This window comes from Terrapene carolina, unplaced genomic scaffold, assembly GCF_002925995.2.
Source record: "Terrapene carolina triunguis isolate 2854851 unplaced genomic scaffold, T_m_triunguis-2.0 Scaffold66, whole genome shotgun sequence".
In the NCBI taxonomy this organism is placed as follows: Eukaryota; Metazoa; Chordata; order Testudines; family Emydidae; genus Terrapene; species Terrapene triunguis.
This window is the reverse complement of record NW_020664417.1, coordinates 19,863,856-19,888,256: the sequence shown is the minus strand read 5'-3', so window position 1 is coordinate 19,888,256 and position 24,401 is coordinate 19,863,856. Positions and strand designations below refer to the sequence as shown.

General features: G+C 41.0%; 1 protein-coding gene across 2 annotated transcripts in view; it reads right to left on the bottom strand.

Moving 5' to 3' along the window:
• Positions 1–598: 598 nt before the first annotated feature.
• Positions 599–24,401, bottom strand: part of EDNRA (endothelin receptor type A) — a 38,129-nt gene continuing 14,326 nt past the window's right edge. The window contains exons 3-8 of one of the 2 annotated variants that reach the window (XM_024207594.3): positions 18,244–18,371; positions 9,008–9,206; positions 5,737–5,889; positions 3,703–3,836; positions 3,141–3,249; positions 599–848 (exon numbers count right to left, since the gene is read on the bottom strand). In XM_024207594.3, coding sequence (XP_024063362.1) covers positions 708–848; positions 3,141–3,249; positions 3,703–3,836; positions 5,737–5,889; positions 9,008–9,206; positions 18,244–18,371 — 864 coding nt within the window. In that variant the 3' untranslated portion in view covers positions 599–707. Of the gene's footprint in view, positions 849–3,140; positions 3,250–3,668; positions 3,837–5,736; positions 5,890–9,007; positions 9,207–18,243; positions 18,372–24,401 lie in introns of those variants that run through there. The other variant, XM_029910679.1, reaches the window with a different exon arrangement.

The following is a 24,401-nucleotide window of genomic DNA, read 5'->3' as shown; positions in this document are numbered from 1 at the left end:
AAAGAGAGTTAGAATAAATAGCACATTATAATACCCTACTTTTGGTATCAGTCTGTGCTGTAAGTGCCTAATGTTGGTGCTATTTTTAGATGGTCTATTCCTATCTTTGAATTGTGAAATGCTAACTTCCCAGCTAATGTATTGTCTCGTTTTGCAAAATTAAGGAAATAAAATACTGGTGTGGACTGACACATTTCCAAATAAAAGCTTTTAAAATTCATGCTAAACATACTTCTATACAGAATATATTCACCACTCAGTTAAATGTTTCCTTTAAAAAGTGGCAGAAAGACAGAGATAAACTATATCCTCACAGATTCCACATTCAACATCTTCTGAAAATCCCATGGTGACTAATTCTAATTGGCTATCAAGTAAAAAGATGGCTGGGTACCAGGTACACACTGGACACTTCCTGCTTGGGTCAAAGATTGCAAACATCCTGCACAGTGCTGAGTGAGTCTTTCATTTTTCATTAAAAAGGTGAATGTAATTTTCAGAGACAGCAACATTGTCAAGAGGATCCCAATTTGCAGATCTTTAAATTTATAGTCAATCCATTAAATCACCTCTGAAATTTGCCCTTCTACCTAAGAGCTTCTGAATGGATTATATTTTGTGGAATACTCAGTGGATTCCCTCTTAAACAGCTTTCATGTGACATTTTTTCCTCCTGGATTCTGAAGTGGCCTCAGTGTCCTTCAGTCTCAGTTTATGCTGTCCTTATGGCTGCTTCGATCTGTATTGTGGTTATTTAGTTCATGGTTTTTCCACTGAATGCTTGTTCCATTCATTGGCACTGAAGTCACTAGACTTTTGGATTGGTAGCAGCAACAGCAGAGACATGACTGGAAAGAAAAAAGATTCCAAATAACATAAATCTAGAAACTCTCTATAGAACTATATTCTGTCTTCAAATGTGTGCATGGGATTCCAAGTGAAGAAGTGGGAGCTGCACATAGGCAGAGTTTGGCCTTAAAAATGCAGGTGATTCTGTAATTGCCCATCTGTATGACACAAAATTAAGGCCTGACCTTACACTTCTTATTTAGGCAAAATTTTCACTTCACTAAATGAGAATTTTGCCTGAGTAAGGTGTGCAAGTTGAGATCCCACCACACTCCTCAAGTGTAATGCATTCCACTCTACAGCAGATGATCCCTTCCTGTCCTGCAAACTAAGGCAGTGTTCCAAGACAAGGTCTAGTAGTAGCAGACAGGCGGGGGTGAGGAAAACAAGAGATCCTCATCCTCTTTAGATTCTCATCCTTTCTTTCCCTCCTTCTTCATCCCTTCCACCCTCTAAGAAGCAGAGAGAGTAAGAGCAGGAGCAGACTTTTTTTTTTTTTTTTTTAGCCAGGAGAGTGGTGAGGATGGTGACTCAAGCCTATGATGCTGGATTCTGCACAGGCTGGGAGGCTCCATTACCTCTTTTGAAAAGTGCAGCAGCACAACCTGCTCCCTCAGGCTTTCTCCCCCCCTCTCATGGAAAACAAAGTCCGATCCTAGGCAGGTGGGATTCGTGACTCTGCTCCGGAGAGGGAAGGGGAATGGGGACTGGGATTCCAGCAGCAATAGCAGGACTAGTGACCTCTCTGGGACACAGCAGCAAAAGAGCTTTGCAGATAAGTCTAGCTCTGCCTAAGTTAACTGTATTGTGTATCTGTGGGTTGGGATGTAAAATAACGGTATTGATACTCAGGTAGGGGGATAACTTAATTGTAACATGGGAGGGTGGCCTGAATGTATTGTTTTTGGTATGGGAGATGTGGGGGTGGGTTACAGTGAGGGGATGAGAGGCATAAATTAATTGTATGACGGGGTGGAGGATGGCCTGAACTAATTGTACTGGGGCAGGCAGAGGGACTGAATTAATTATATTGGAGGCAGCCTGGGTAGGTCCAACTCTATTTCCAGCCCCAGTTCTCCAGGTATCCAATGAGAGGTCCAGGCAAAGATCCTTTCCACAAACCCACCAGTCCCCAAGCATCCTGGGCAGGGATTGCCCCCTCAGCCCCCCGCAATTTGTAACTGCTTGCAAACCTGGTTTTATTTCATTTATAAAGTGTGGAAATATCCAGGGCCAGCTCCAGGTATTTTGCCGCCCCAAGCAACAACAACAAAAAAAGCTGGAGTGCCGCCCCTTGAAAAGTGCCACCCAAAGGGCCGGAATGTCGCCCTCTTGAAGAGTGCCGCCCCAAGCACATGCTTGGAATGCTGGTGCCTAGAGCCGGCCCTGGAAATATTGTAAAAACCCCTCTAAATTAGTGCATGCAATGCTGAACAAAACACAGGTGTTCCACATTGTAACCATTTGTCACATGATTCATTGGCTTGTGTCACACATTGGCGGGTTTGCTTTCTTTCCTTTGCATATAATCCTAACAGCTAAGGAAACTATACATATTTTGAAGGGTCAGCTGGTTTCACAGTCCCCTCCCCCCCATTCTACTTCTTTCTACTCTGCTCTTCACTCTCATCTTCTCTCTCACTTTACTACTTTTGTTGTGAATGGATACTTTAGGAAGCACCAACAACAGCAATCTGGAGGTACAGTGTGATAAGTAAAGGAGGTTACTTTAGCCCTAAGTTTTCAGGTGTCCATTTTGAGTTCATGTGAAAAATGGACTATACAGCTGTCCAACAATTCTGAAAGCCATTCCACTTATTTAACTTCCAGAGTTTGGATTTAGTTTCCTAACTTTGGGCTTCCAAAGTTGCAAATTTGAGCCAAAGTGTGATTTCCTGATCACAGGCAGATTGGGATTTCTGCCAGACATATTCATTATTCTGAGTAGATGCTAATATTGGGAGAAATGTGATCAAATGAATTCCACTCCATGTATGCGCATTAAGTGGGTAGACAGTACCTAAGATGTACATGCATAGATCACTGAATGTTTGACTTGGTGGAGTTTGTCAAAATTCTATTATACTGGTTTAGTATTTACACTGCATGGATAGCTTCAGCTCTCAGTCTGGTATGTGTGCTATGTGACCTTCTAGCTAATAAATTAGATAACTTCATACCTTTACATGCTCTTCCTTAAACTTTATAAATACCTATATCATCATTAAGTACTTTAATGGAGCATGTCTGCAGGACAGCTACATAAAAATGTCTCATGCCAGAAGTCTTACCTGGAAACAGTTTTTAAACTTCTTGCTCACAAAATAGAGAGCTATGGGGTTTATACAAGAGTTCATGGTTGCCAGGTTAATGCTGATGTAATCCAGTGGCAACAAGAAACTAGGCAACAAAAGAGAAAGTAAAATAATTACAACTTTTTACACATTGTAAGGGCACAAGCATAGCACATGGATACTTTTCTCTGATGTATAGGCCAATTCTCTACGATCTATACTGATCTTCTTCTAGCACAGGCAATGTGTCAGCAAAGGCCTGTCTGAAATAACTAGTCAGACATTCCAGTTTGGAAAAATGAGAGGAAGGTGAACATAATGGCAATGGTCCAAATTCTGCTTTATTATGAAACCTCATTGGAATGGAATCCCCTAAAACTGAAGGATATAATGGAAGGATCAGAAAATGGAAGAGTCAGCACTTATAATCTTCTAGTGTCTGGCTCTGACAGGTTAAGTTACCAGTTCTCACAGCTGCATGAACAATCACATTAAACTCTAGGTAACATATCACCCTATATTTTTTCATTCTAAATGGTTGAGTAAGAAGATACAGTACCTGAGCAGTTCACATCTGTTAGGGTCCCTTTCATTGTATACCATTTTCTTCAAAATTCGGCTCAAATGGAGAGGAAACCAGCAAAGGGCAAAAATCACTACCAGACAGAAAACTGTCTTTGCAACTTCTCGACGCTGAAGGAAGAAAGCAAATAAAAAGATTACTGATACATGTCAGTCACATTGCTATATAAGGGCAGGGAAGTGATAGCAGCACAAAAATAGGCAGTCTAGATAAAAGCATGCACTTAAGATTGCTCATGCAAAACTCATGTTTATTCAGGAACAACTATTAAATTGAGGTGGAGCTTTTCATGAGCAGACTACAGGCTCAGGCCTTTACAGATGGTTTCACCTGAGTCTTGTCAATGCACATGTCCTGTCCAACAGGTGTGGGTGGGTTAGTGAAAGGAATTGTGTGTGTGTGTGGGGAGGGAGGGTGTTGAGAATATAGTTGTTGCCTTTGCAGCTACCACTGGAATATAACATGGAGGGTAAGCCAAAGTTGTTACAATTTTCAGCCACATTACTCCAGCTAATCTCCTAATATGACTTAATATTATTATTGCTTCTTTCTTTTAATAGCAGTTATCAAAATATGAAATCTGATGTAACTTTGACTTCTGTGCTAAGAATGGGGCTGCTGCAGCCAGGAGCACAATTAAGATTCAATGTGGAGGAGGCTGTGTGAGGAAGGGGAGAAAGTGAGAGAGCAAAAATGACAATTAAAAAGACACTTTTTTATAAACTGAGGCACAAATCCACCTTGGCTGGGCTTTGGAGATCACAGCAAGGGGAAAGTAGTGGGAGGAGTCCTCCCCACACACTTCTATTTCTAATGTTTGGAGTGTACTCTGGGGTCCTAAAGCCACCTGCCCCATGTGGGAAAGGACTGGAGCATCTGCATGGTGGAGGATTTAGTCTCTCCTTTGGCCCACCTGACTCTGGCTCTATTCCCTTTCAAGCACAGCTGTGGAGAGCACTCTCATAGAGTTCACTTTGTATTATGAATGGAGTAAAAACCCTAGGACTCACCCTTGTGCAGTGAGACTGCACAGGTACAGCCTTTAAAGGGTTATTCACAGCTGTAGACAGAGGGTCAGGATTTGAGGGGGTGAGGTAGCAATTGTAGCCTCCTTTCAGACCTTAATTGCAGGGACTTGGCTAAAGGTTTTAAAACCGCAGTCCAGAAGGTAATCTAGAAAAGAGCTGCAAACCAAGCAAAGTACGGTCTGATATTACTGTGAGTGACTTTGCACCGTAATCAGTGTTTACACTAGACTTCTTTTTGCCACTCATGGTTGCAATGATGGGAGCATCAATGTAAACAAGACATTGGTGTTTTTATCACTGTCTAAAACTGTTCAGAGTAGGTGTAGATGAGAGAGTGGCAAAAATGCTGATGGCTGCCCGAACCTTGTCTACACTAGTGCTCTTACTGTTTCTACCACCAGTACAACAAAGGGTGATTTCTCCAAAGAGTCTAGTTTAGACAAGGCCAAAGTGTTTATAACTAGGATGCATGATCTCTAGCTCTTTTCAAGAAATGTAAAGTATTCAGCTGTAGCTAAAGTGGAAAGGACCAGCAGAGCTTTATGTTTAGGGGTAAAAATTCAGAAAACATAAAGCTCTGCTGGTCCTTTCCACTTTAGCTACAGCTGAATACTTTACATTTCTTGAGAAGAGCTAGAGATCATTTTGCCAATTTTTGCCAAATCTTTGTAGCAGCATTCCAAGGAATTTAGCCAGTAGAGATTTTAAGGTTAAAGAGTGGGTGAGCAAGACTCTCACACTTTCTTAGGAAAGGAAATAAACACTGTTTAGGCTCTTGAACATACAGACTCCAATATCTACCTATTCTATAAATTACTCTTGTGTTCTGGGTTTGGTTGAATACCTCAAGGTCAGAAGTCACCAGTAGCCTCACTTTCTATTTCTGGAATTAATTTTATTAAAACCTGTTTTGAAATGTTTATAAACCAACTTGCAGACACAGCAGCAGTGTTTTCCTGACCTTGGATTCCCTAATATTTACCTGCTTAAGATGTTCGCTGAGGGCAATTCTCAAATTGCTGTTCCTTCTGTTTAACATTTCACAAGTCATTAGTGTGTAAAAGACAGCAGTACATGCTAGTGGCACACAGAAATAAAATCCAAACAGCCACCAATCCTTTGCGTTTTTGTAAAACTGAAGATGAGAGAAAAAAGAGAATGAATTCTCTCCAAATGCAATGCAACAGACAACAGATATATAACGGAACATGTGGTGGTTGATAGTGGTTCTTCTGAGCCTATTAAGTGGAGTGAACTTTGTGCATTCTTGTTCCTTCTAAGATGTGTTTGTGGTGGAGTAGGATTCTGACTGTTTGCAGAAGGCATCATCAAGACATTTCTCAGGGAACAAGATAAATATATCTAATTCCTACTCCTGATTTACCATCACTTGTTAATTAGCCCAAAGTTTTAAAGGGTTTGAATTAGTAATAAACCTGTAGTATAATCTCCATAATGGTGTGACTAAACTCATCCCTTATATGAAACTAAATAGTTATAAGGTGTTCTTTTACAAAGGTTTGCACCTAGCATATTATGCCCTTGATTACCATGCTATTTCTATATCTAATATAGAGGAATCAGGGAGATGACCTTTAGCCTTGAATACTTTATAAAGACAAAACAGGCATTTGGCAGCAGCATAAACATTTAATTTACCCTGGTGATAACCTGTCTATAACTTTGTTACAATCTGTCTTGGGTTGGAAATTGCTGCTTGAGAAAGTGCTTGCTGGGTATTTATGCTCATTCATGTAAACCAGTGCTCAACACCACACAACTGACTTGCCAAATTGAAACAAGCTGCAGGTTGACTCCTAAGTCCCAATAATAACACAAACACTAAACTGCATATTAAACCTCTAGGATAACAAGTCTTGATAAGAGCCTTTCTCAGCAAAAGTCATTTACCTTTTAAGGCTCCTGTAAACTGTTTTGGATTCCAAAATGGGCAGGTTAAAAATGTCTTGTAAGTGTAATCATCCTCAGCTATCAGTGGATAGATTACTAGTTGGTGTGCTTATGTAGTGGGCAGATAGAGGCCACTTAATGTGTGCTTGTCTGGAAAATGTGAAGCTTAGTACTGGCTGCTTCCAACGGCTTCAGCTGTCTGGTTAGTTTTAACCCTTTATTTACTTGGTACGTGCGCTATGTGACTTTCATGACAGGAAATCAGGCCCAACAATAACTTCCTAGTATTTTCCTATGTACAGTTAAACTGCTGATAGTGATTTAGGAGGCATATTACATTTGACAAAACATTTACAATTTTATTCCTCTGTTGGCAGCTATATTTGCACACTTGAGGACATGCTGTATTCTATTTTTCCTTTTTAAAGAAGAGCTGTTTTAATCACCAAAACTCTCCATTGAAATATGACATTTTAAATACTTCCTGTCTCTAGGTTATTAGTCACTGAGCTGGATGTGTGTAAAATGGGACCACCCCCTTCTTTCTCAAACACTTTCCCCTAGCTTGTTTATTCCTAACGGATGTGATCTTACTTGTAACATCACAGTTCCCGCACCAAAATATCAGATGTTAATAATGGAGGATTATGTGTCTCCTAACTACTGTAGAAAGATGTCAGAGGTCTGAGATCTTGTTTACGTATATTTCTGAATAGTGCTCAGCTTCTGAAAAGGAACAAAATCAAAGCTATACTCCAGATTAATTGATGTCCATTTAATGAGGTTGATTTTTTATGCACTCCATCAGTACAGCCATGGGTTACATGAGAGAAAACATAACTTACTAAGGAAAAGCTTTCTCTCTGCACAGGTGGAAGGAAAGGAGGGATCACTGGTCATACGTCTGATTCTGAAACCTTTATGCATGTTGACTATCACACAAATATTCCCATTGAAGCCAGTGCTTTCTTACTTAGTAAGAAAGTACTACTCAGGATAAGATTTTCAGAACTGGGCCCAATAGCACTTCTCCTCTAGAATGATTTTGGGTCTTAAGTAGGGTTTTAAAGCCCAGTGCACCCAATTTCCAATGGACCTCCCCACTAGCTAGGATATAACCAGGTCAAACTTCAGTGAACTTACTCCTTCTCCTGTTGCACAGATAAAGTCCAGAACTGAGATCTGAGAGGTGGTATTGGGAGGGAGGAGTAAAGGAGATAGTTCAGGAGGACGTCTCAGGGGAACAACTTTACATTCCACATGGGACTTCATAGGAGCACACCTAGAAAAGCCACTCAGGGCATATGATGAATCAGCACACACCCTTAGTGCATTGGCCAAACCCCCTCCCCAGCTGACTTTCTGAATTGTATTGGTTGGCTCTTTTCTCATCATCACCACGTGGAGGAGGGGGTGGGGGGCTCTTTGCATAGCTGTATTCTCTGTGGGCAGAAGTTCCACCACTAGGGATGCACAGCCTGGATTCTGGTAGCAGAAACCCAAAAGAGAGTCAAGCCTCACATTTTAAAATTTTTGCTGCCTGGGCTGGGCAGGTGGAGATTGCCATTTGCCACCTTGTTGGCAGAGAGACAAGGACTGAGAAGACACACACAGAGAGAATTATTTTCCCTGCTACAGGATGTTCCTCCAGATCATGCTTGAAGCATCTTGGTAGGGGAATGTAGGGAAACTTGCATTGCTGTTACCCATGGTGGACCTGTTCTGTGCTGAAAAGGAACACCTCACTTTCTAAAACTCCCATGAGGACTACATGAGTGTGATAAAGAAAAGTTCAAATGAACAACAAAAAATACACCCACAACCTTGACCAACTTGTACACTCTGTATGCAGCACTTACTTATTGACATGTCCAAGTTATAAAACCTACAGCAAGATGTCTGTAAATGATTAATTAAGGAATCTGAGTTGCAAGAAGCTTACATCAAAGTACAAAACTGGGCTGATTTAAGAGAAATAGGCATCCTTTTGTTTGCCTTGTAAGTCCACATGGAACTAGTTTTCTACAGGAAATGTGCATTTTAAACATGTTTCCTAATGCTCTCAGCCTCCTGGGATTCATGTCCTCACATGAGTCGTTCAAGTCTTTCAAAGGATAATGCTTTAAGGTCAGATTTACTTTTATTAGCTGTGGCTGACTATGGGGACTCATGACTAAAACTGAAGTTCCCTATCCTAGTTAATCTACTTTTGTATGAGTCTCAAACTTTAATGGATAAATAAAGCTTTGTTTCACTCTTCAGTCCGACATCTTGCAAGAGTCTATATTCTAAACTGTTGACTGCAAAAGAAGGAACTTTGATTACTTGAATATTATACATACCATCATAAACTTGTTTGTAGCATTGAGCATGCAGGTAATATGATTTTCATCTTTGTATTTGAAAGATATCATGACAAAACCGATTGCTTCTGGAATAGCCAGTATAAAGGAGAGAATCCAAATGGAGAAAATTTCAATAGCAGTGATCATGGGGATACCAATTCCCTGAACACGACTCCAGGAGGCAACTGCTCTGTACCTAAAATAAAGAGATAAGCATGACATTCCAACCTATTTTCTTTATTAAGATCTAGAGCTCTTGGGTTGTCTTAACATATCAGGGATGGTTCTAGATTCCTTAAACTCCCTCAGTGTGGCAGCCTTAGATCTGTGTTACCTATGTGATAACAGAGGACCCTACTCATCCAGGAAACCTACCACCCATAATGCCACCAGCAGCATTGTGGAACAGATCAGGAGGCTGGCGGTAGACAGCTGGATGCAAATATTTACATAGGGCAGCACTGTATCTGCAGGCAGTTAACTAATATTTTATACCCAGAGTAGGGTTGTCAATCTTCCTAGACTAAAATACTGAAAAAAACCCCAAAACAAAACCAATCACAAGCAGGAAAACATGTGTGTTTTGTTTACTCGGCTTAAAGTGCAATCTTCCATTTATTTTAAATGCTAAAAATACCGGATTTTATAGTATGGGGCAATTTCTAGCCTGGCCTCAGAATACAAATAGTAAGGGTGCTAGATAGTGCTATTGACAGCATATCAATTCAGTCTCAGTACCTACATCACTTTTCCTATGAGAAACTGAAGCACAGGGTAAGAAAGTCTGAAAATAAAATCCATGCTAAAAACAGTACACTTTTTTCCATAACGTTATCCATTTAAAAATAAAGAGGTTACCAGTACTTTTCAGAAACAGGCTGTGGTTCTCTGGCAGCAACAGTATATTGTCCCCCTGTAATAATCTAAAGTGGCCTGGTGGGCAGAATTCTTTAATCTATTCAGTTCCACTTTGCAAACTGTTTATGCTTAATTTGTTTGTTTACTTCCCCAAAATAGTAATAAATAAATATAGTATAGTAATTCCAGATGGGGAGGTATAGGTTTATCATATTGTCTGTTGAAGAAGTATTTTTTTGAAGTTTGGAAAACAAAATAGGAATCCTAGAAATACTGTCCAACTCCTTACACAATAGTTATGTACAATATGAATATGGGCCCATTGAAACAGTAAAAATACCAATGGGAGATGTTGTTAGTCATTGTAGGGCCTGGTGGAAGTTCCATGTACAATCTCATTAATGTGATGGTGGACTTATGAATTCAGTATCATACAGCAAGGATGTTTGGGAAATAGACTGAATCAATGGATGCAGGATTGGGCCCTTACTCTCAGAGGAAAACTATTGGATGGCAGGACTGTAGAATAATAGCAGAGAATATAAAAGTGGAAGGTGCAAAGTGCTCAGTTTTTCATCACTTTAATAGTATACAGACTAGACTATCTCTCTCTGGTGTATACTACAGGCTCATACAGCATACTTGCAAGACATGCTGGGGAAAGGCTCTTAGTCTTAAGTTATATAAGCTCTTCAAGATATTAAAACAACGTAGGCCATTTTAGACTTGCAGGGGGGGAAACAAAGGAAAAACTCAAAAAAACCTTATTTGAAATGTATTCCTATGCTCTGAGAATGCCCTAAGAGTTTAGGTGATTGCTCAGTCCCTGGAGGGCATATGAGACAAAGCTATAAGATCATCTAACTGGGCAAACTGTATTTGAATGATTTAGGAAATTACCCTCGGTAACAGAGCTGACTGAATAGCCAAAGAAATTTTGCCATAATATTTATACACTTTCAAAATCAAGTTTGTTTGATCATATCTTTGACCCTTTTCAGTGTTGCTTTGTGAAAAAATTTCAAGTGCTTGAATTTTATTAGCAGGAATATCCATAGAAGGATCATTTCAGCACATGTACATGAATATTAATAGAAACTGAACTTAGAATTGTATGTTTGTAAAATTCTCATTCAGTTACACAAGTCATGTGATATTATTTCAGTTCCCCAATTGGATTATATATATAACTAATACTGTGTGTAACTGTGAACTGCAAATTACAGTCAAATACACTATCTGAAGTTCGTGCTGTTAGTTACTCATGTGTAACTTTTGTAATTGAGTGAATTGCAAGTTGTGAACCTGATTCTCTACTTCCCTACACTTTGTGCAGTCATTTACACTTGTGCAAAGTAAACTATTATTCAGAATTGGTCATGTTTTACAACCTTTTTGCACAGCTGTAAATCACTATACAAGAGGGAGGGCAGTGGAGAATTGGGTCCTGCATATTCAGTTGTGATTTTTGCAGCTCACAATTCAAATGACTCATCAGACCAAGAATTATTTATTGAATTTGAATAATTTCAAATAAAGAATAAATTTAATAATTTGATTATCAGAATTTGTTGAATACATTTTCATACAGAAATTATATGGTCAGCTGTACTCAATTGGTACAAAGATAACTTCAGTAAAATAGTGTACTGTAATTTTACAAGTGTGTGTACTGTGAACTATTTAATACAAAGGATCTTTGTCTAGCCCCCAACGGCCTATAATTAGGAGTGTGAAAATGTTGCAGAGTTTTATTCCTTCAAACTTACAGAAATATAGTATGTATATCAGGGAAGTATAATAAAACAAAGGAGCATAATACATTGCATTCAATTCCCCAACCTAAAAGCCATGTGTGTGTTTTCTGATTTTTCATTTTCTTTTGTTTTTATTTTCCTTTTCTTGCCATCAATGTCTAACACATTCTATTCATCTCCAGATTGTTTTCTTTTCTCTTTTTCTGCATTTGTTATTCTCTCTATTCTTTGAAAAGCTCCGTCTTCTTTCTTTTCAATCTTTAGCTTTCCTATTATGTTGTTTACCCACTTGCTTGCTCCTATATCATATTGTGTCCATCCCTTGCTGTCCTTCTCCTGTTCTCTCTGCTTTCTTTTACTCTATACAGTCTTAATTATTTATCCTCACTTGGTCTTCATTGCCTGTAACTAGTCCTCCCTACTATTTGGCATGAATATAACGCTTTTAGATTCATAGAGTTTAAGACCACAAGGAACCATTCAATCATCTAGTCCAGGGATGGGTAAACTATGGCCCAGGGGCTGCATCCGGCCCTTCAGACATCCGGCCCTTGAGCTCCTGCTGAGGAGCAGGGTCCAGGGCTTGCCCCACTCTGCGTGTGCTGTGGCTCCACGTGGCTCCCAGAAGTAGCGGCATGTCCCCCCTCCAGCTCCTATGCATAGGGGCAACCAGGGGGCTCCGCACACCACCCCTGCCCCAAACCCCCGCAGCTCCCATTGGCCTGGCTACCCCTCTGTGTAGGAGCCGGAGCGGGGACATGCCACTGCCTCCGGAAGCTGCTTGAGGTAAGCACCGCCCAGAGCCTGCACCTCTGGCCCCCTCCCGTGCCCACCCCTGGTCTAGTCTGATCTTCTGTATATAACAGACCTTTAAATATTACCCAGGCAGTGTTCCCTCTAATTTTTCCCACACGTGTGGAATGAATTTTGTTATGTGCACCAGTATGGAGGTGATGTGTGACATATCACCTTTATATTGGTGCACATAACAAAATTCATGGGGCAGGTGTGGGGCTGAGGGGTTCAGAGTGTGGGTGGAGGCTCAGGGCTCTCCCCGCCATGGCAGCTCTGGGGCTGGGGCCGCGGGATAGGCGCTTCCTCCCCTGGCCATGTCAGGTCTGGGCCAGGATTGGGTTTGGGCCGCCCCTCCCCCGGCCACAGCAGGTCCTGACTGGGTGGTTTCCCTGAGCGCCTGCGTGGCACTTAATAGCCTTCTGCACAGCTGCGCAGCCGCACAGCTTACAGGGAACTTAGCTGGGTACCCCTGCATTGAGCCCAATAGTTTGTGTTTGGGTAAAGTATTTGCTCCAAAAAAAGCATCCCGTCTTGATTTGCAGACATCAGGAGATGGAGAATCCACCACTATCCTTGGCAGGTTGTTCCAATGGTTAATCACCCTCACTGTTAAAAATGCTTGCCTTATTTCTGATTGGAATTTGCCTCACTTCATCTTCCAGCCATTGGTTCTTATGCCTTCCTCCACTAGAATGAAGAGCACTTTAGTATCCGGTATTTTCTTCCTGCAGAGGTACTTATACACTGTAATCAAGTCATTCTCAATTTTCTGTTTGATAAACTGAACCGACAGAGGTTTTTAAGTGTCTCAGTGGAAGGCTTTTCCCCCAGGCTTTGAATTATTTTTGTGGGTTTTTCCTGCACCCTCTCCAATTTTTTGAAATGTGGACATCAGAACTGTATGCAGTATTCCCGTATCGGTCTCACCAATGCTGAATACAGAGGTAAAATCATCTATCTGCTCCTACTCACTACTCCCCTGTTTATATAGAGGTTAACAAACATTATGTAATCCCTATAGTAGTAAAGTACTACCATCCCCATTTTACAGAAGGGGAAACTAATGCAGAAAGGGGAAGTGATTTGACCAAGGACAAAGAACGAGTTATTGTCAGAATCAAATTTAGAGTACAAATAATCCCTTGCTTTCATTCCTATGCTAACTCCACTAAACCACCCTGGTTCTCCTGCTATTGATCTGTTCTTTTTGGGAAGAGATTACAGTGACTGCTCACTAGAAAAGCCAGCTCAGCTGCAGCCAGCTGGGTGGTGGCTGGGAGGATATTTATGGCGACCACTCAATGCTGTGGTTTATTGGCATGATCTTACCCATCTGTATAGATACTGAAAACTGGGCTACCAGGTGAAAGCATATAACCTGGAGTGAGTTCCACACAGTACAGTATGCAACAAAGGCTAAATGAGACCTTACACATACGGGATAAGATCCTTACCTTTACTTTTCACCTTACAATCATTGTCTGGGACATGAGCAAGAGTAAAAAACTCAGTGGGGAAAAAAAAACCCTTAGTGACCTAAGTTTTCCCAACATTAGGCAGTACTGTAGACATAGCCTTAGTCACAGTCAGGCACTGTTTAGAAAAGACTCTGACTGTAGTCATCACCATGAACCAGAGTTTAAAAATGCCTGACAGGGATTTGCAACAAATGTGCATTTCCTTTAAAGGGTAAACGGCTGGTGTGGCACTGTCTGTCAGCCTCTAAGGGCTTGTCTATACTTATGCGCTGGTTCGGCGGCAGGCAATCGAACTTCTGGGTTCAATTTATCGCATCTTGTCTGGACGTGATAAATCGAACCCAGAAGTGCTCGCCGTCGACTCCGGTAATCCTGCTCGGCGAGAGGAGTACGCGGAGTCGACGTGGGAGCCTGCATGCCGCGTCTGGACCGCGGTAAGTTCGAACTAAGGTACGTCGACTTCAGCTACGTTATTCACGTAGCTGAAGTTGCGTATCTTAGTTCGAATTGGGGGGTTAGTGTAGACCAGGCCTAAAAACCTTCTCCACATGTGAACAGCATTGTTCCCCTGGGCATAAACAGTTAAACCTTAGTACACCATCCATGCAGGCCAGTTTCTGTGTGGGCATGGGTAATGGGCAGGGTTTCATAATAGACAGATATAGTTAAAGGCAGGGACAATCCTTGCAAAAAGGAGCAAACTTAAGGTTCCTAAATCAGGGTTAACATCCACAAAAGATGATTAGAGGAGCAACAGTGACCAAAGATGTGGAACACTGGGTTTTTCTGATTAAGTTCTGCCATTTGAAGTCAAGGATGTATGTGTAATTGACACCAACTGTGGGGCTTGAGGCATAAAACAAAGCTGTTTTATTAATGACCATGTATAACTTTTCCAGATATTTAATTACCTATTTCTCTAGAGAAGTAGTAGTTAAAGCAGCAATGCTTTGTCTTGGCTTCCCTTTCAGATAGAATTTCGCTGGAGTTTGAATCAGTATTCAGACTTCTTTTCCAGTAAGATCTCAGATTTATTTTGTATTTTAACAAGGCTTTTAATATGACAAAAGAGGTTGGAGGGTTTTTTTTTAGCTTGTTACCTATGAAAAATAAGAATGATTCTTGTTTTGGTAATTTACAGGGCTAATTGGTCATATTTTACTGGAATATATTCATTTAGCTTGCTATGTGGTTTCAACAATTCTAAAATTCTTTCTGCTGCTAACACTAATTTGGAAGTTCATAACAAACAACCCATGATCCGTTTTTACATATAAATTTGTTATTTTGAATGACAAAAGATGTCCAATCATCTTTGATAGCAAGATGATAATAGTTATCATGTTTATGAATACTGTTATTTTACTCCCAACCCATGTTTCTGTGCTTTGCACAATAAGACCAATTAATTTGGCAATAACAAATGAAACTTTTACTTATGTAACACATACTTATTTTGTTCTCTGCTTTACTTTCTCAAGTTCTAGTTGAAAATGTTGATAACTTTGATACACAATTTGTCCACAAATATAAGAAATGATGTGTTAATGCAGTGATGCCAAGCTTAAAGCAGCACTTCCAAAAACTATGTTGGCTTAGTTTTGCACCATGGAAAACAAGATGCACAATTAAAAAATTTACATAATTCACAATCAGCATGGGTAACTTAGTAGTATCTGTATCTGAAGTGGAACATAACATTGCGCTATTACCTCATATTTCTTTAACTGCACCCCAAAACTGAAAAACTTAAAACTCCATCCAAATACTGGGTCTGAGCACTGGAAAAATAATTTTATCTCCCAAAAGATGTGGGAATGATATTTGCTTCAGTGTAAAACTTTGAAGTAGAAATGTGAGATCGTGAGAGAGTGCTCTAAGGAACAGATCCTACATCAACAACATATGTGGAATGTATAGTTTATGGGATAAATTCATAGATTCATAGATTCTAGGACTGGAAGGGACCTCGAGAGGTCATCGAGTCCAGTCCCCTGCTCTCATGGCAGGACCAAATACTGTCTGACCAGTGCAATCCCACTGGGCCCTATGCTACTCTCACTAATACTGCAGTAAATTGGGAGTAACTCCATTGTAGTTAATTATCACATATATAATACTTTACAAACATTAACTAATTAATCACCAAAACAACCCTATGCTATTTCCATTGAAGTATAAAGCTAGTGTGGGATTAGAATCAGTACTGTAACTCCTTGCTTAACGTTGTAGTTATGTTCCTGAAAAATGCGACTTTAAGCGAAACGATGTTAAGAGAATACAATTTCCCCATAAGAATTAATGTAAATTGGGGGGTTAGGTTCCAGGGAAATTTTTTTCACCAGACAAAAGACTATATTATATATATATATATATATATATATACACACACACACACACACACGGTATAAGTTTTAAACAAACAATTTAGTACTGTACACAGAAATGATGATTGTGAAGCTTGGTTGGGGTGGTGAAGTAGGAGGGTGGAAGAGGGTGGGATATTTTCCAGGGAATGCCTTACTGCTAAATCTAGCACTCGGCTGAGCCCTCAAGGGTTAACACATTGTTGTTAATGTAGCCTCATACTCTACAAGGCAGCACAAATGGAGGGAGGGGAGACAGCATGGCAGACAGACACACCCCCTGTGTGTGAGAGAGAGATGCGCATTACCCCTTTAAGTATGCTGACCCCACTCTAAGTACATTGCCTTTTTAAGTAGATCAGCAAGTTGAGCCCTGTCGTGTCCTCCCCCTGCTTTATGGAGATGGGGCATGGGGGGGCAGGAGCAGAGGGGAGGGGGACACCCTGATATTAGCCCCCTTTTGTCCCCCCCGCACAGCAAGCAGGAGGCTCCCGGGAGCAGCTCCAAGGCAGAGAGCAGGAGCAGCACATGGCAGTGGGGGAAGGGACAGCTGAACTGCCAGCAATTGATAGCTTGCTGGGTGGCTGCTGCACAGGGAACTTAGGGGAGATGGGAGCTGATAGGGGGGCTGCTGGTCCACCCTGGTTCCAAGCCCCCACCAGCTAGCTCCAACGGGCTGCTCTTTCTGCAAGCAGTGGACAAAGCAGGTGGCTGCCAAACAACGTTATAAAGGAGCATTGCACAACTTTAAACGAGCATGTTCTCTAATTGATCAGCAAGGAAACGACGTTAACCGGGATGACTTTAAGGGCTGGTCCACACTGGGGCGGGGGATCGATATAGGAAACGCAACTTCAGCTACGAGAATAGCGTAGCTGAAGTCGACGTTTCCTATATCAAACTAAATGTACTTACTTCGGGTCCACGTGGCGCAGGCAGGCTCCCCCGTCGACAGCGCTTCCTCCTCTCGGCGAGCAGGAGTTCCGCAGTCGACGGGGGAGCGCTTCTGGGATCGATCTATCGCGTCCAGATGAGACGCGATAAATCGATCCCAGAAGATCAATCTCTACCCGCCAAATTAGGCGGGTAGTGTGGACCAGCCCTAAGTGAGGAGTTACTGTATCTTGTTAGTTCTCAACACTTAACATTCCTCACAAGGGTATTGTTATCCCCATTTTATATGCTTTGCCAAGGATACATTATTTAGCACCTCACACTACTATAGTAAATATTTGCAGGGAATATGTTGGGGGCAAACAGACATGTAAGGTCAGATTCAAATTTCAGTTGCACCAGAGTAAATCTCAATTAACCCCAGTGAAATCAGGAACTGACCCAGAGAGGTTAATACCAAAATTTTCAAATGAGGGTGTCTAAAGTTAAATACTTACATAAAAGTGACCTGAGTTTCAGAGATGCACTCGGATCTCCCACTGACTTCAACACGTTTGAAAATCAAGCCCACTTTATTTAAGTCAATAGGACATCTACTGACATCAGTAGGAGCACTGGATGCTCTTTGAGTGCACCCCTAAAAATAAGGACACTTTTATTTGGGGACCTACATATGGATGTAGATTCTTGATCTTAGGCATTCAGGTTTGAAAATTTGGGCATGAGTGATTTGTCCATGGCTACAAAGGAAGTAAGCGCCAGCCAGGATTAGAACACAGAGATTCTTTGGCCCCTGTGCTGTGCTTTTAGATCATTGCCCACAATGACTTGCGCCTAGAAAGCTATTTGTCCTTTGAGTGAGGAAAAATAGGGATTTTAGTACATACATTTTCAAAAAAGACTAAAACTTGCCATACAACAAATCCTAACAGTAAAACTGAATCCTATATGTTTTTGAGAGTCTGAACAATATGCACTGTTAAGATATGCACTTATACCTGTGGTATAAGGCTCTCAGTTCTAGAACAAGCACAAGTGAGAGGTCTCAAAGAAGAGGTCCAACAAAAGGATGAGAGATACTATACCTGTCCACACTAAGGGCACAGAGATTGAGGACTGTGATGCCCACTGATGCCTTCTGTATAAAGGGGAGGAATTTGCAAAGAAACAGCCCGAAATCAGAATCCTCAAATGGCCACCGCTGAGCATGAAGCTAAAGAAAGGACATAAGATAATCAGAAACTTTGAATGATAATGTAGACTGTGAATATGTAACAAACTGTAATCATGACCTATCTTCGGATCCAGCCCTAACAGCCCCAAATTCTTCATGTTTAAGCAATTCTCTTGGTAATGAATGAAACTGGGAGGTAATTCTGCTGCCGTAGAAACATGGAGGAATTAAGGAGAGTGTTTAAACATAAGCAGTGGGAGGATGTATTGATCCTCTCCAACTGAGGTAGTAACAGTTTCACTGTTAAAGGAGCCTTTCCTAAAATGCTTCAGCCACTGTTATGCACACAGAAAATCAAAGTCAACCCTACCCTGGCATCAGGGCCGGCTTTAGGACCTGCAGGGCCCGATTCGAATACCCGGCAGTGGTCCCGGTCCTCGGCGGCACTTTGGCGGCGGGGGGTCCGCTCCGCGTCTTCCGTGGCACTGAAGGACCCCCCCGCCGCTGAAATGCTGCTGAAGACCCAGAGCAGACCCCCGCCACCGAAGTGCCGCCGAAGACCCGGAGCGGAGCGCCGCCGGGTGAGTAAAAAAAATTTTAAATTTAAAAAGGCGCCTAAGGCGCGGGATCCTCTTAGGCGAGGCCCGATTCCAGGGAATCGGTGGAATCGGCCTAAAGCCGGCCCTGCCTGGCATAAGCTGGACCAAACCCCATGTGTCTGCTTTCACCAGGGCTGAATTTGGCCCAGAGTCTAGCATTCAAGGCATGACTCACACCTCATAATGGGACACTTAAGAGCCTAATTCTCATTGTTGCACACAAACAGATTCTTATCATTGTAAAAGTTTTGGATGCTGGATTATGAAACCTGTGGAAAGATTATTATTACATGTATACAATTTGTACCATGTTATATTTTAAAGGGCAGGCATCCCCCAGGTGGGCTGTGGTAGGTGACAATAGACAGGCAGTTGTAAGTGAGTATATGCATGAGTGGCAGCAGTTTGGACTAACATTTCTCTCCCCTAGGATGTATCAACATAACAAATGTGAATAAATTGATTCTGTGCATAATTAGGGAACCAACAGTAATCTCCATCCCAGCTGTCAGTTATGCTTTGAACAAGTAAAGATGCTTACAAAGCTTTGCTCCTTGTATTACTCACACTTTTTTTCACATCTATGAAATAGGTTATAGAACTCAAAACCTTATATGTAAAATTGAAACACAATGCATCTGAGCCTGGGATGAGATTCAGTCAATGTCCTGAAGTCTGCATAACATCATTTTTTGAAGGAAGTACAGAATAATAACAATACGTTCATTTTTTTATTTATACCCAGTCTTACTGACCAAAGGCATGGAACACAACGCATTTGCATGACACTCTGCAAGTGGTAATCACAAATGTCTTCCATTTGTTTCAGGGGAAGGTGGGAAGTAATACCCAGTTACTTTAGAGAGTTGGAGAGACTATGCTGAATTTCTCGTTGTGCATTACTTAATTAACAGCAACGATGGGCCCAACCAGCCTCCTTGGGTCCTAATCCTCTGAACACTTGAGGAAGTTCAGATCCAGATCTAGATCTTAATTTTGTGGATGGCTGAATTAAACCCTGAAATTTGAATATCCCCAAGTTTCACCTCAGGAAAGAGTAGTCCCTGCACTGGTGCTTTTTTTCCTCTCTGCACACCAGCACCCAGGTCAGGCACAATCTGACCAAAAACCTTAAATCAGACCAGCCTTGTTCTAAACACTGGCCAATCACAGTGTGAACTGGTGCCGAATTAGAATTGATAATGAAACCACATGAGTTTCATGACATTTGGGTTTTGCTGTGTACATTTCCTACACATCTGCTAAGCACACACAATATTATTTTCAAATGTCAACGTAATAGCCTAGAGATACAACTGTGGCATTTCCAATCAAAAATTTGTGGTACGTCATAGTCCGGCTGCCACTGAGCAAGGGCACAATGGTGAAAGGTGGGAGCAAGGAGTCATCCTTTTCCCTTGTACAGCTACACAAGAATCAGTTGGAATCGCGGTGCTTTTGCCTTTTGAATACAAAAGGAAAAGTGAGTGTTAGTGGGTCTGTACTCCATTATTGCTGCAGTAGGCTTAAAAGTCATGGAATAATCTTGTATATTAACTCTGCTACTAAGAAAGCTACAAGGTGAGGTCTTTGGTATAATGTCTCAAGGAGCCTCTCAAGATAAAATCACTCAGAGAAAAAAACTATATAACATCTTTTCTGATTGTGTTTGTAGAATTGGAATAGATCTGATTCTCTTCAATTCCCAGCAGAGCCTTTGGGCCTTTTTCTCCTCTCTCTTATGCTGGTTTTACATCATTATAACTCAGTGGAATTACTCTGATTGCATTGGTACAAATAGTGGCAGAATGAGACTTCATCCCTGTAAACTGATACTGCCCATCTGTACAACAGCCCACCGTCTGAGTGCTAGCTTGAGTTTGCTTGTTTTTAGATTACAAAAATCTTGAGTTTATTTCCACAAATTCTCTTCCCCACCCCTTCCTTTCTATTTTCAGCCTGAAATCTGGGGAAAGAGAAGATCTTGGACACTTCCCAGCCAGCATCTTTCCTCACGTGAGCTCCAAACAGAACTCTGGTCACTGTGGAGGTCAGGGAACTTTTCCCAACCCTTATTGTTTATTACTGGACACCATAAAGGCATCTATTCCTGAAGTGCTTTTATACCGAGATTGGCTCCTCAGGTAAATCTAATTCAGAGCTTTGACAATCAGATGGTCCATAAACATGTGTCCTCTTGTTTCCTGACTGAAGCCCAGACAAATGATTACTCTGTGGTATTAGTTGGTTTTCAGTCATTTGTCAGTGCATAATTGTTTGTTATGGGGTTTCTTGCACCTTCCTTTGAAGCATCTGGCTATGACAGGATCCTGGAATAAACTGGACAACAGGGTTTGATCTGTTATGGCAATTCCTATTGTTCTCAGCCAATTCCAAACATCTCTCCCTTACACTACTTTGTTGCTAAAGCTTTTTATCTTTGGAGATATTTTGAAAATCTGTCTCTTCTGTCTGTGCACTTTGGTTTCCAGGCCATCAATTCTTCTATCCACCTTGATTATATGGTTAGTAATTTGGACTGTAATTTTTTCAAGATTACATTCCAGAATCCACATATGATGTGGATGACCATCAATGTTGGTAAAGGGAAGGTGTGTAGTAGCAGTTTTGAGCACAGGACTGAGAATCATGACTACTTAGTTCTATTCCCAGCTCTGCCCCTGACTGCTGTGTAAATTGGGCAAGTCACTGCATGTCTCCGTGCCTCAGTTTACCGACCTTTAAAATAATGCTTACTTACCAGGTTTGTTGTGCAATGTTTTCAATTTACTTTGAGTGCAAAAGCATTACTAATGTTATCAGTACTAAATAATTGAACCTATGGATTTGACCCTAAAGAGATTAAAATGAAGATTATCTTTGTAACTGGGCTAGTGCCAATGCTGTGCTGAGTGTCAAGTTGGCCTAAATTCGTTTGTCTAGGCTCCTGTTTTCTTTGGTGTCTGTGGCATTTAATTGAATTCAAAAAAGGAAGTTTCCATTATTCATTTTCATGTAATCCAATACAAATTGGTACAAAGTTGCTTGTTGTTTTGATATTGAATTTAATTAATTTTATTTTGCCCCTGCCGTTTTCATTTTTCCATGTTTTGCAGCTTGTTGTAGTAGCATTCTATAACTGCATTTTAGAAGCTGGATAACAAGTGGGCGGGGGAAGCTCAAAGTTTTGATAATTGGAAGTTTTACTACCTGGGAAACGCAGGAGGCAGCTTAATATATTGGGATAAGCATATTAGCTGAATGTTTTTTCTAATATAATAAGCAGTAAAGTAGTTAATAATGTTGACAATCAATGTCGTTAGGTTTCAGAGTCAACACCCAGTTTATGTTTTGGGCTATCTGCCTACTTGAATAGACTCTACTGCTTTGGCAAATAGTAAGTTCATATTCTGAAAGTTATCTTTGCAGACATAAGCTTTTTTTCTAAATGAAAGCTTAGACTTTCACTTGCTATTATACTAAGGGCATGATTCTACAAGGCACTGAGCACTTCACCTTCCCCAGGAAATGCTCAGCACTTTCAGGTGTGATCTGTAAAGCAGTACACTTGTATTTAACCAAACCATAGCAGACAAAATGCTGTCAGCTTTCCAGTGGTTTCCCACTTTGATGAAAACATACACCCTACGTACCAACTTCTGATATCCTAACTAGGATTTGTGCTTGAACCATTGTAAATAATAATGAATGATAGGATGGAGTTTCACCAGCAAGTTATTGACCAGTTCCTCTGATTCTAGCTGAACTTATAGACTGTATTTAACAAACTACAAGCTCCAGTTTTGCAAAGGGATCATCATGTGCACAAGAAACACACTCTACCTACATTCCCATCTATTAAACAGGGAGGAGTGGAGACTGGCTCCCACTCGTTATACTCCGAGTAACCCAATTAACTTCTTGATGACCACTTTAGTACAGCCAGCAAGAATCTATTCTATATGGACTGGCTGTACTCTAACAAATATTTGCCAGGTATATATTTGCTTTTTCTCAATAACTCTTCTCTTGGCTGAGGCCTTCAATTCATTTCAGAGGCCACAGAATAGCTGTCAGAGATGGAAGGGCCTAATCTGTAAGATTTCGATTTCCAATGCCCCACAAGATAATTGCCCAGCCAGTTATGGAAACATGGCTCCAGCTGCGAAATTCAGATCTAGGTTTTGATTCCAGACTGTCAGTGTTTGGATCTGGGCCAAATAACTATTGCTTTCACTTCCTACTGCTGAAGGTAGGATTTGAAGTGGCACTGTCAAGGGGAAAGGCTTGGCATGCTGTTATCAATCCCCTTAGCCATCCAAACATTTATGTACCATTATAGTTAACATTTAAGAGTTAGTAGAAAGAAAGTCAGTTGTTCTTTTATTTGCACCATATATGGTCCCAGCATATTTCAAGTAATGGAAACGAATGTGCACTTTGTAGTGACTATCTGAAACTCTGCTACTACAAAGCAAATATTGGCATCAAAAAGAAAAGTCTTGTACTTGAAAAAGGTTCATTTAGTCACTGGTTTTCACAGTGAGACTCTGTCATAGTTGCAGCATGTACACTTCCTCCCGACACCCCAGGAATCTCTCCTTTCGCAAGATGAAAAGTATTTTATTCCTTTTGTTTCATCCTTTCTATTTTTTCCTTAACTGAAGTAACACTAGTACTGAATCATTGTACGTCCCTATTAAGTTGATTTTAATAAAAATCACTGGAATCAGAATTAATTTATTTCATTTTTCAGATTAATTTTACAATTATTTTGGTGGGTAGTTTCCATTATTATTCAGTCCTGCTTATGCATTCATTACTTTCCTTTGGATAAGGTGTCAGATTTTTCCTCTTCAAATATCTTTAGAATCAGTAGGTCTGATCCTGCTAGCACTTGCATTAGTTTTACACCACTGCAAGTCCAATGGTCTCTACTTTCCCATTAGGGTACAAGTAACTCCTAAGAACTTTAGTAGGAGTTACTCATATCCTTTGCATGGGACTTTTGGACCCATTGATTTTAATGGAGTAACTTCTGATTTACATGGGCATGAGATAAAAATCGGACCCACTGGGCCTGATCTTCCATTGTCTTGCATGTTATATAGCCTGTGCAAAGTGGATGTATAAAGCTACCTAATCAAAATGGCACTCAAGGAACAAGACAGTGGAGAATCAGGCTCAGTATCCCTCCGGGTGTTCTGACTCTCCATAACACAGGCCACGTCTCCACCACAGGAACTATAGGGACACATCTACAGCACCACAGCTTTGCCAGTATAACCCACTAGTGTAGATGCAGCCTACCACAACAGAAGGGATTTCCCTGTCACTGTTGGAACCCCACCTCCCTGAGCGAGGATAGCTAGGTCAATGGAAGAATTCTTTCATTGCCGGAGCTGCGTTTACACTGGGGTTATGACGGCATAGCTACAGTGCTCAGGGGTGTGGATTTTTTATACCCTTG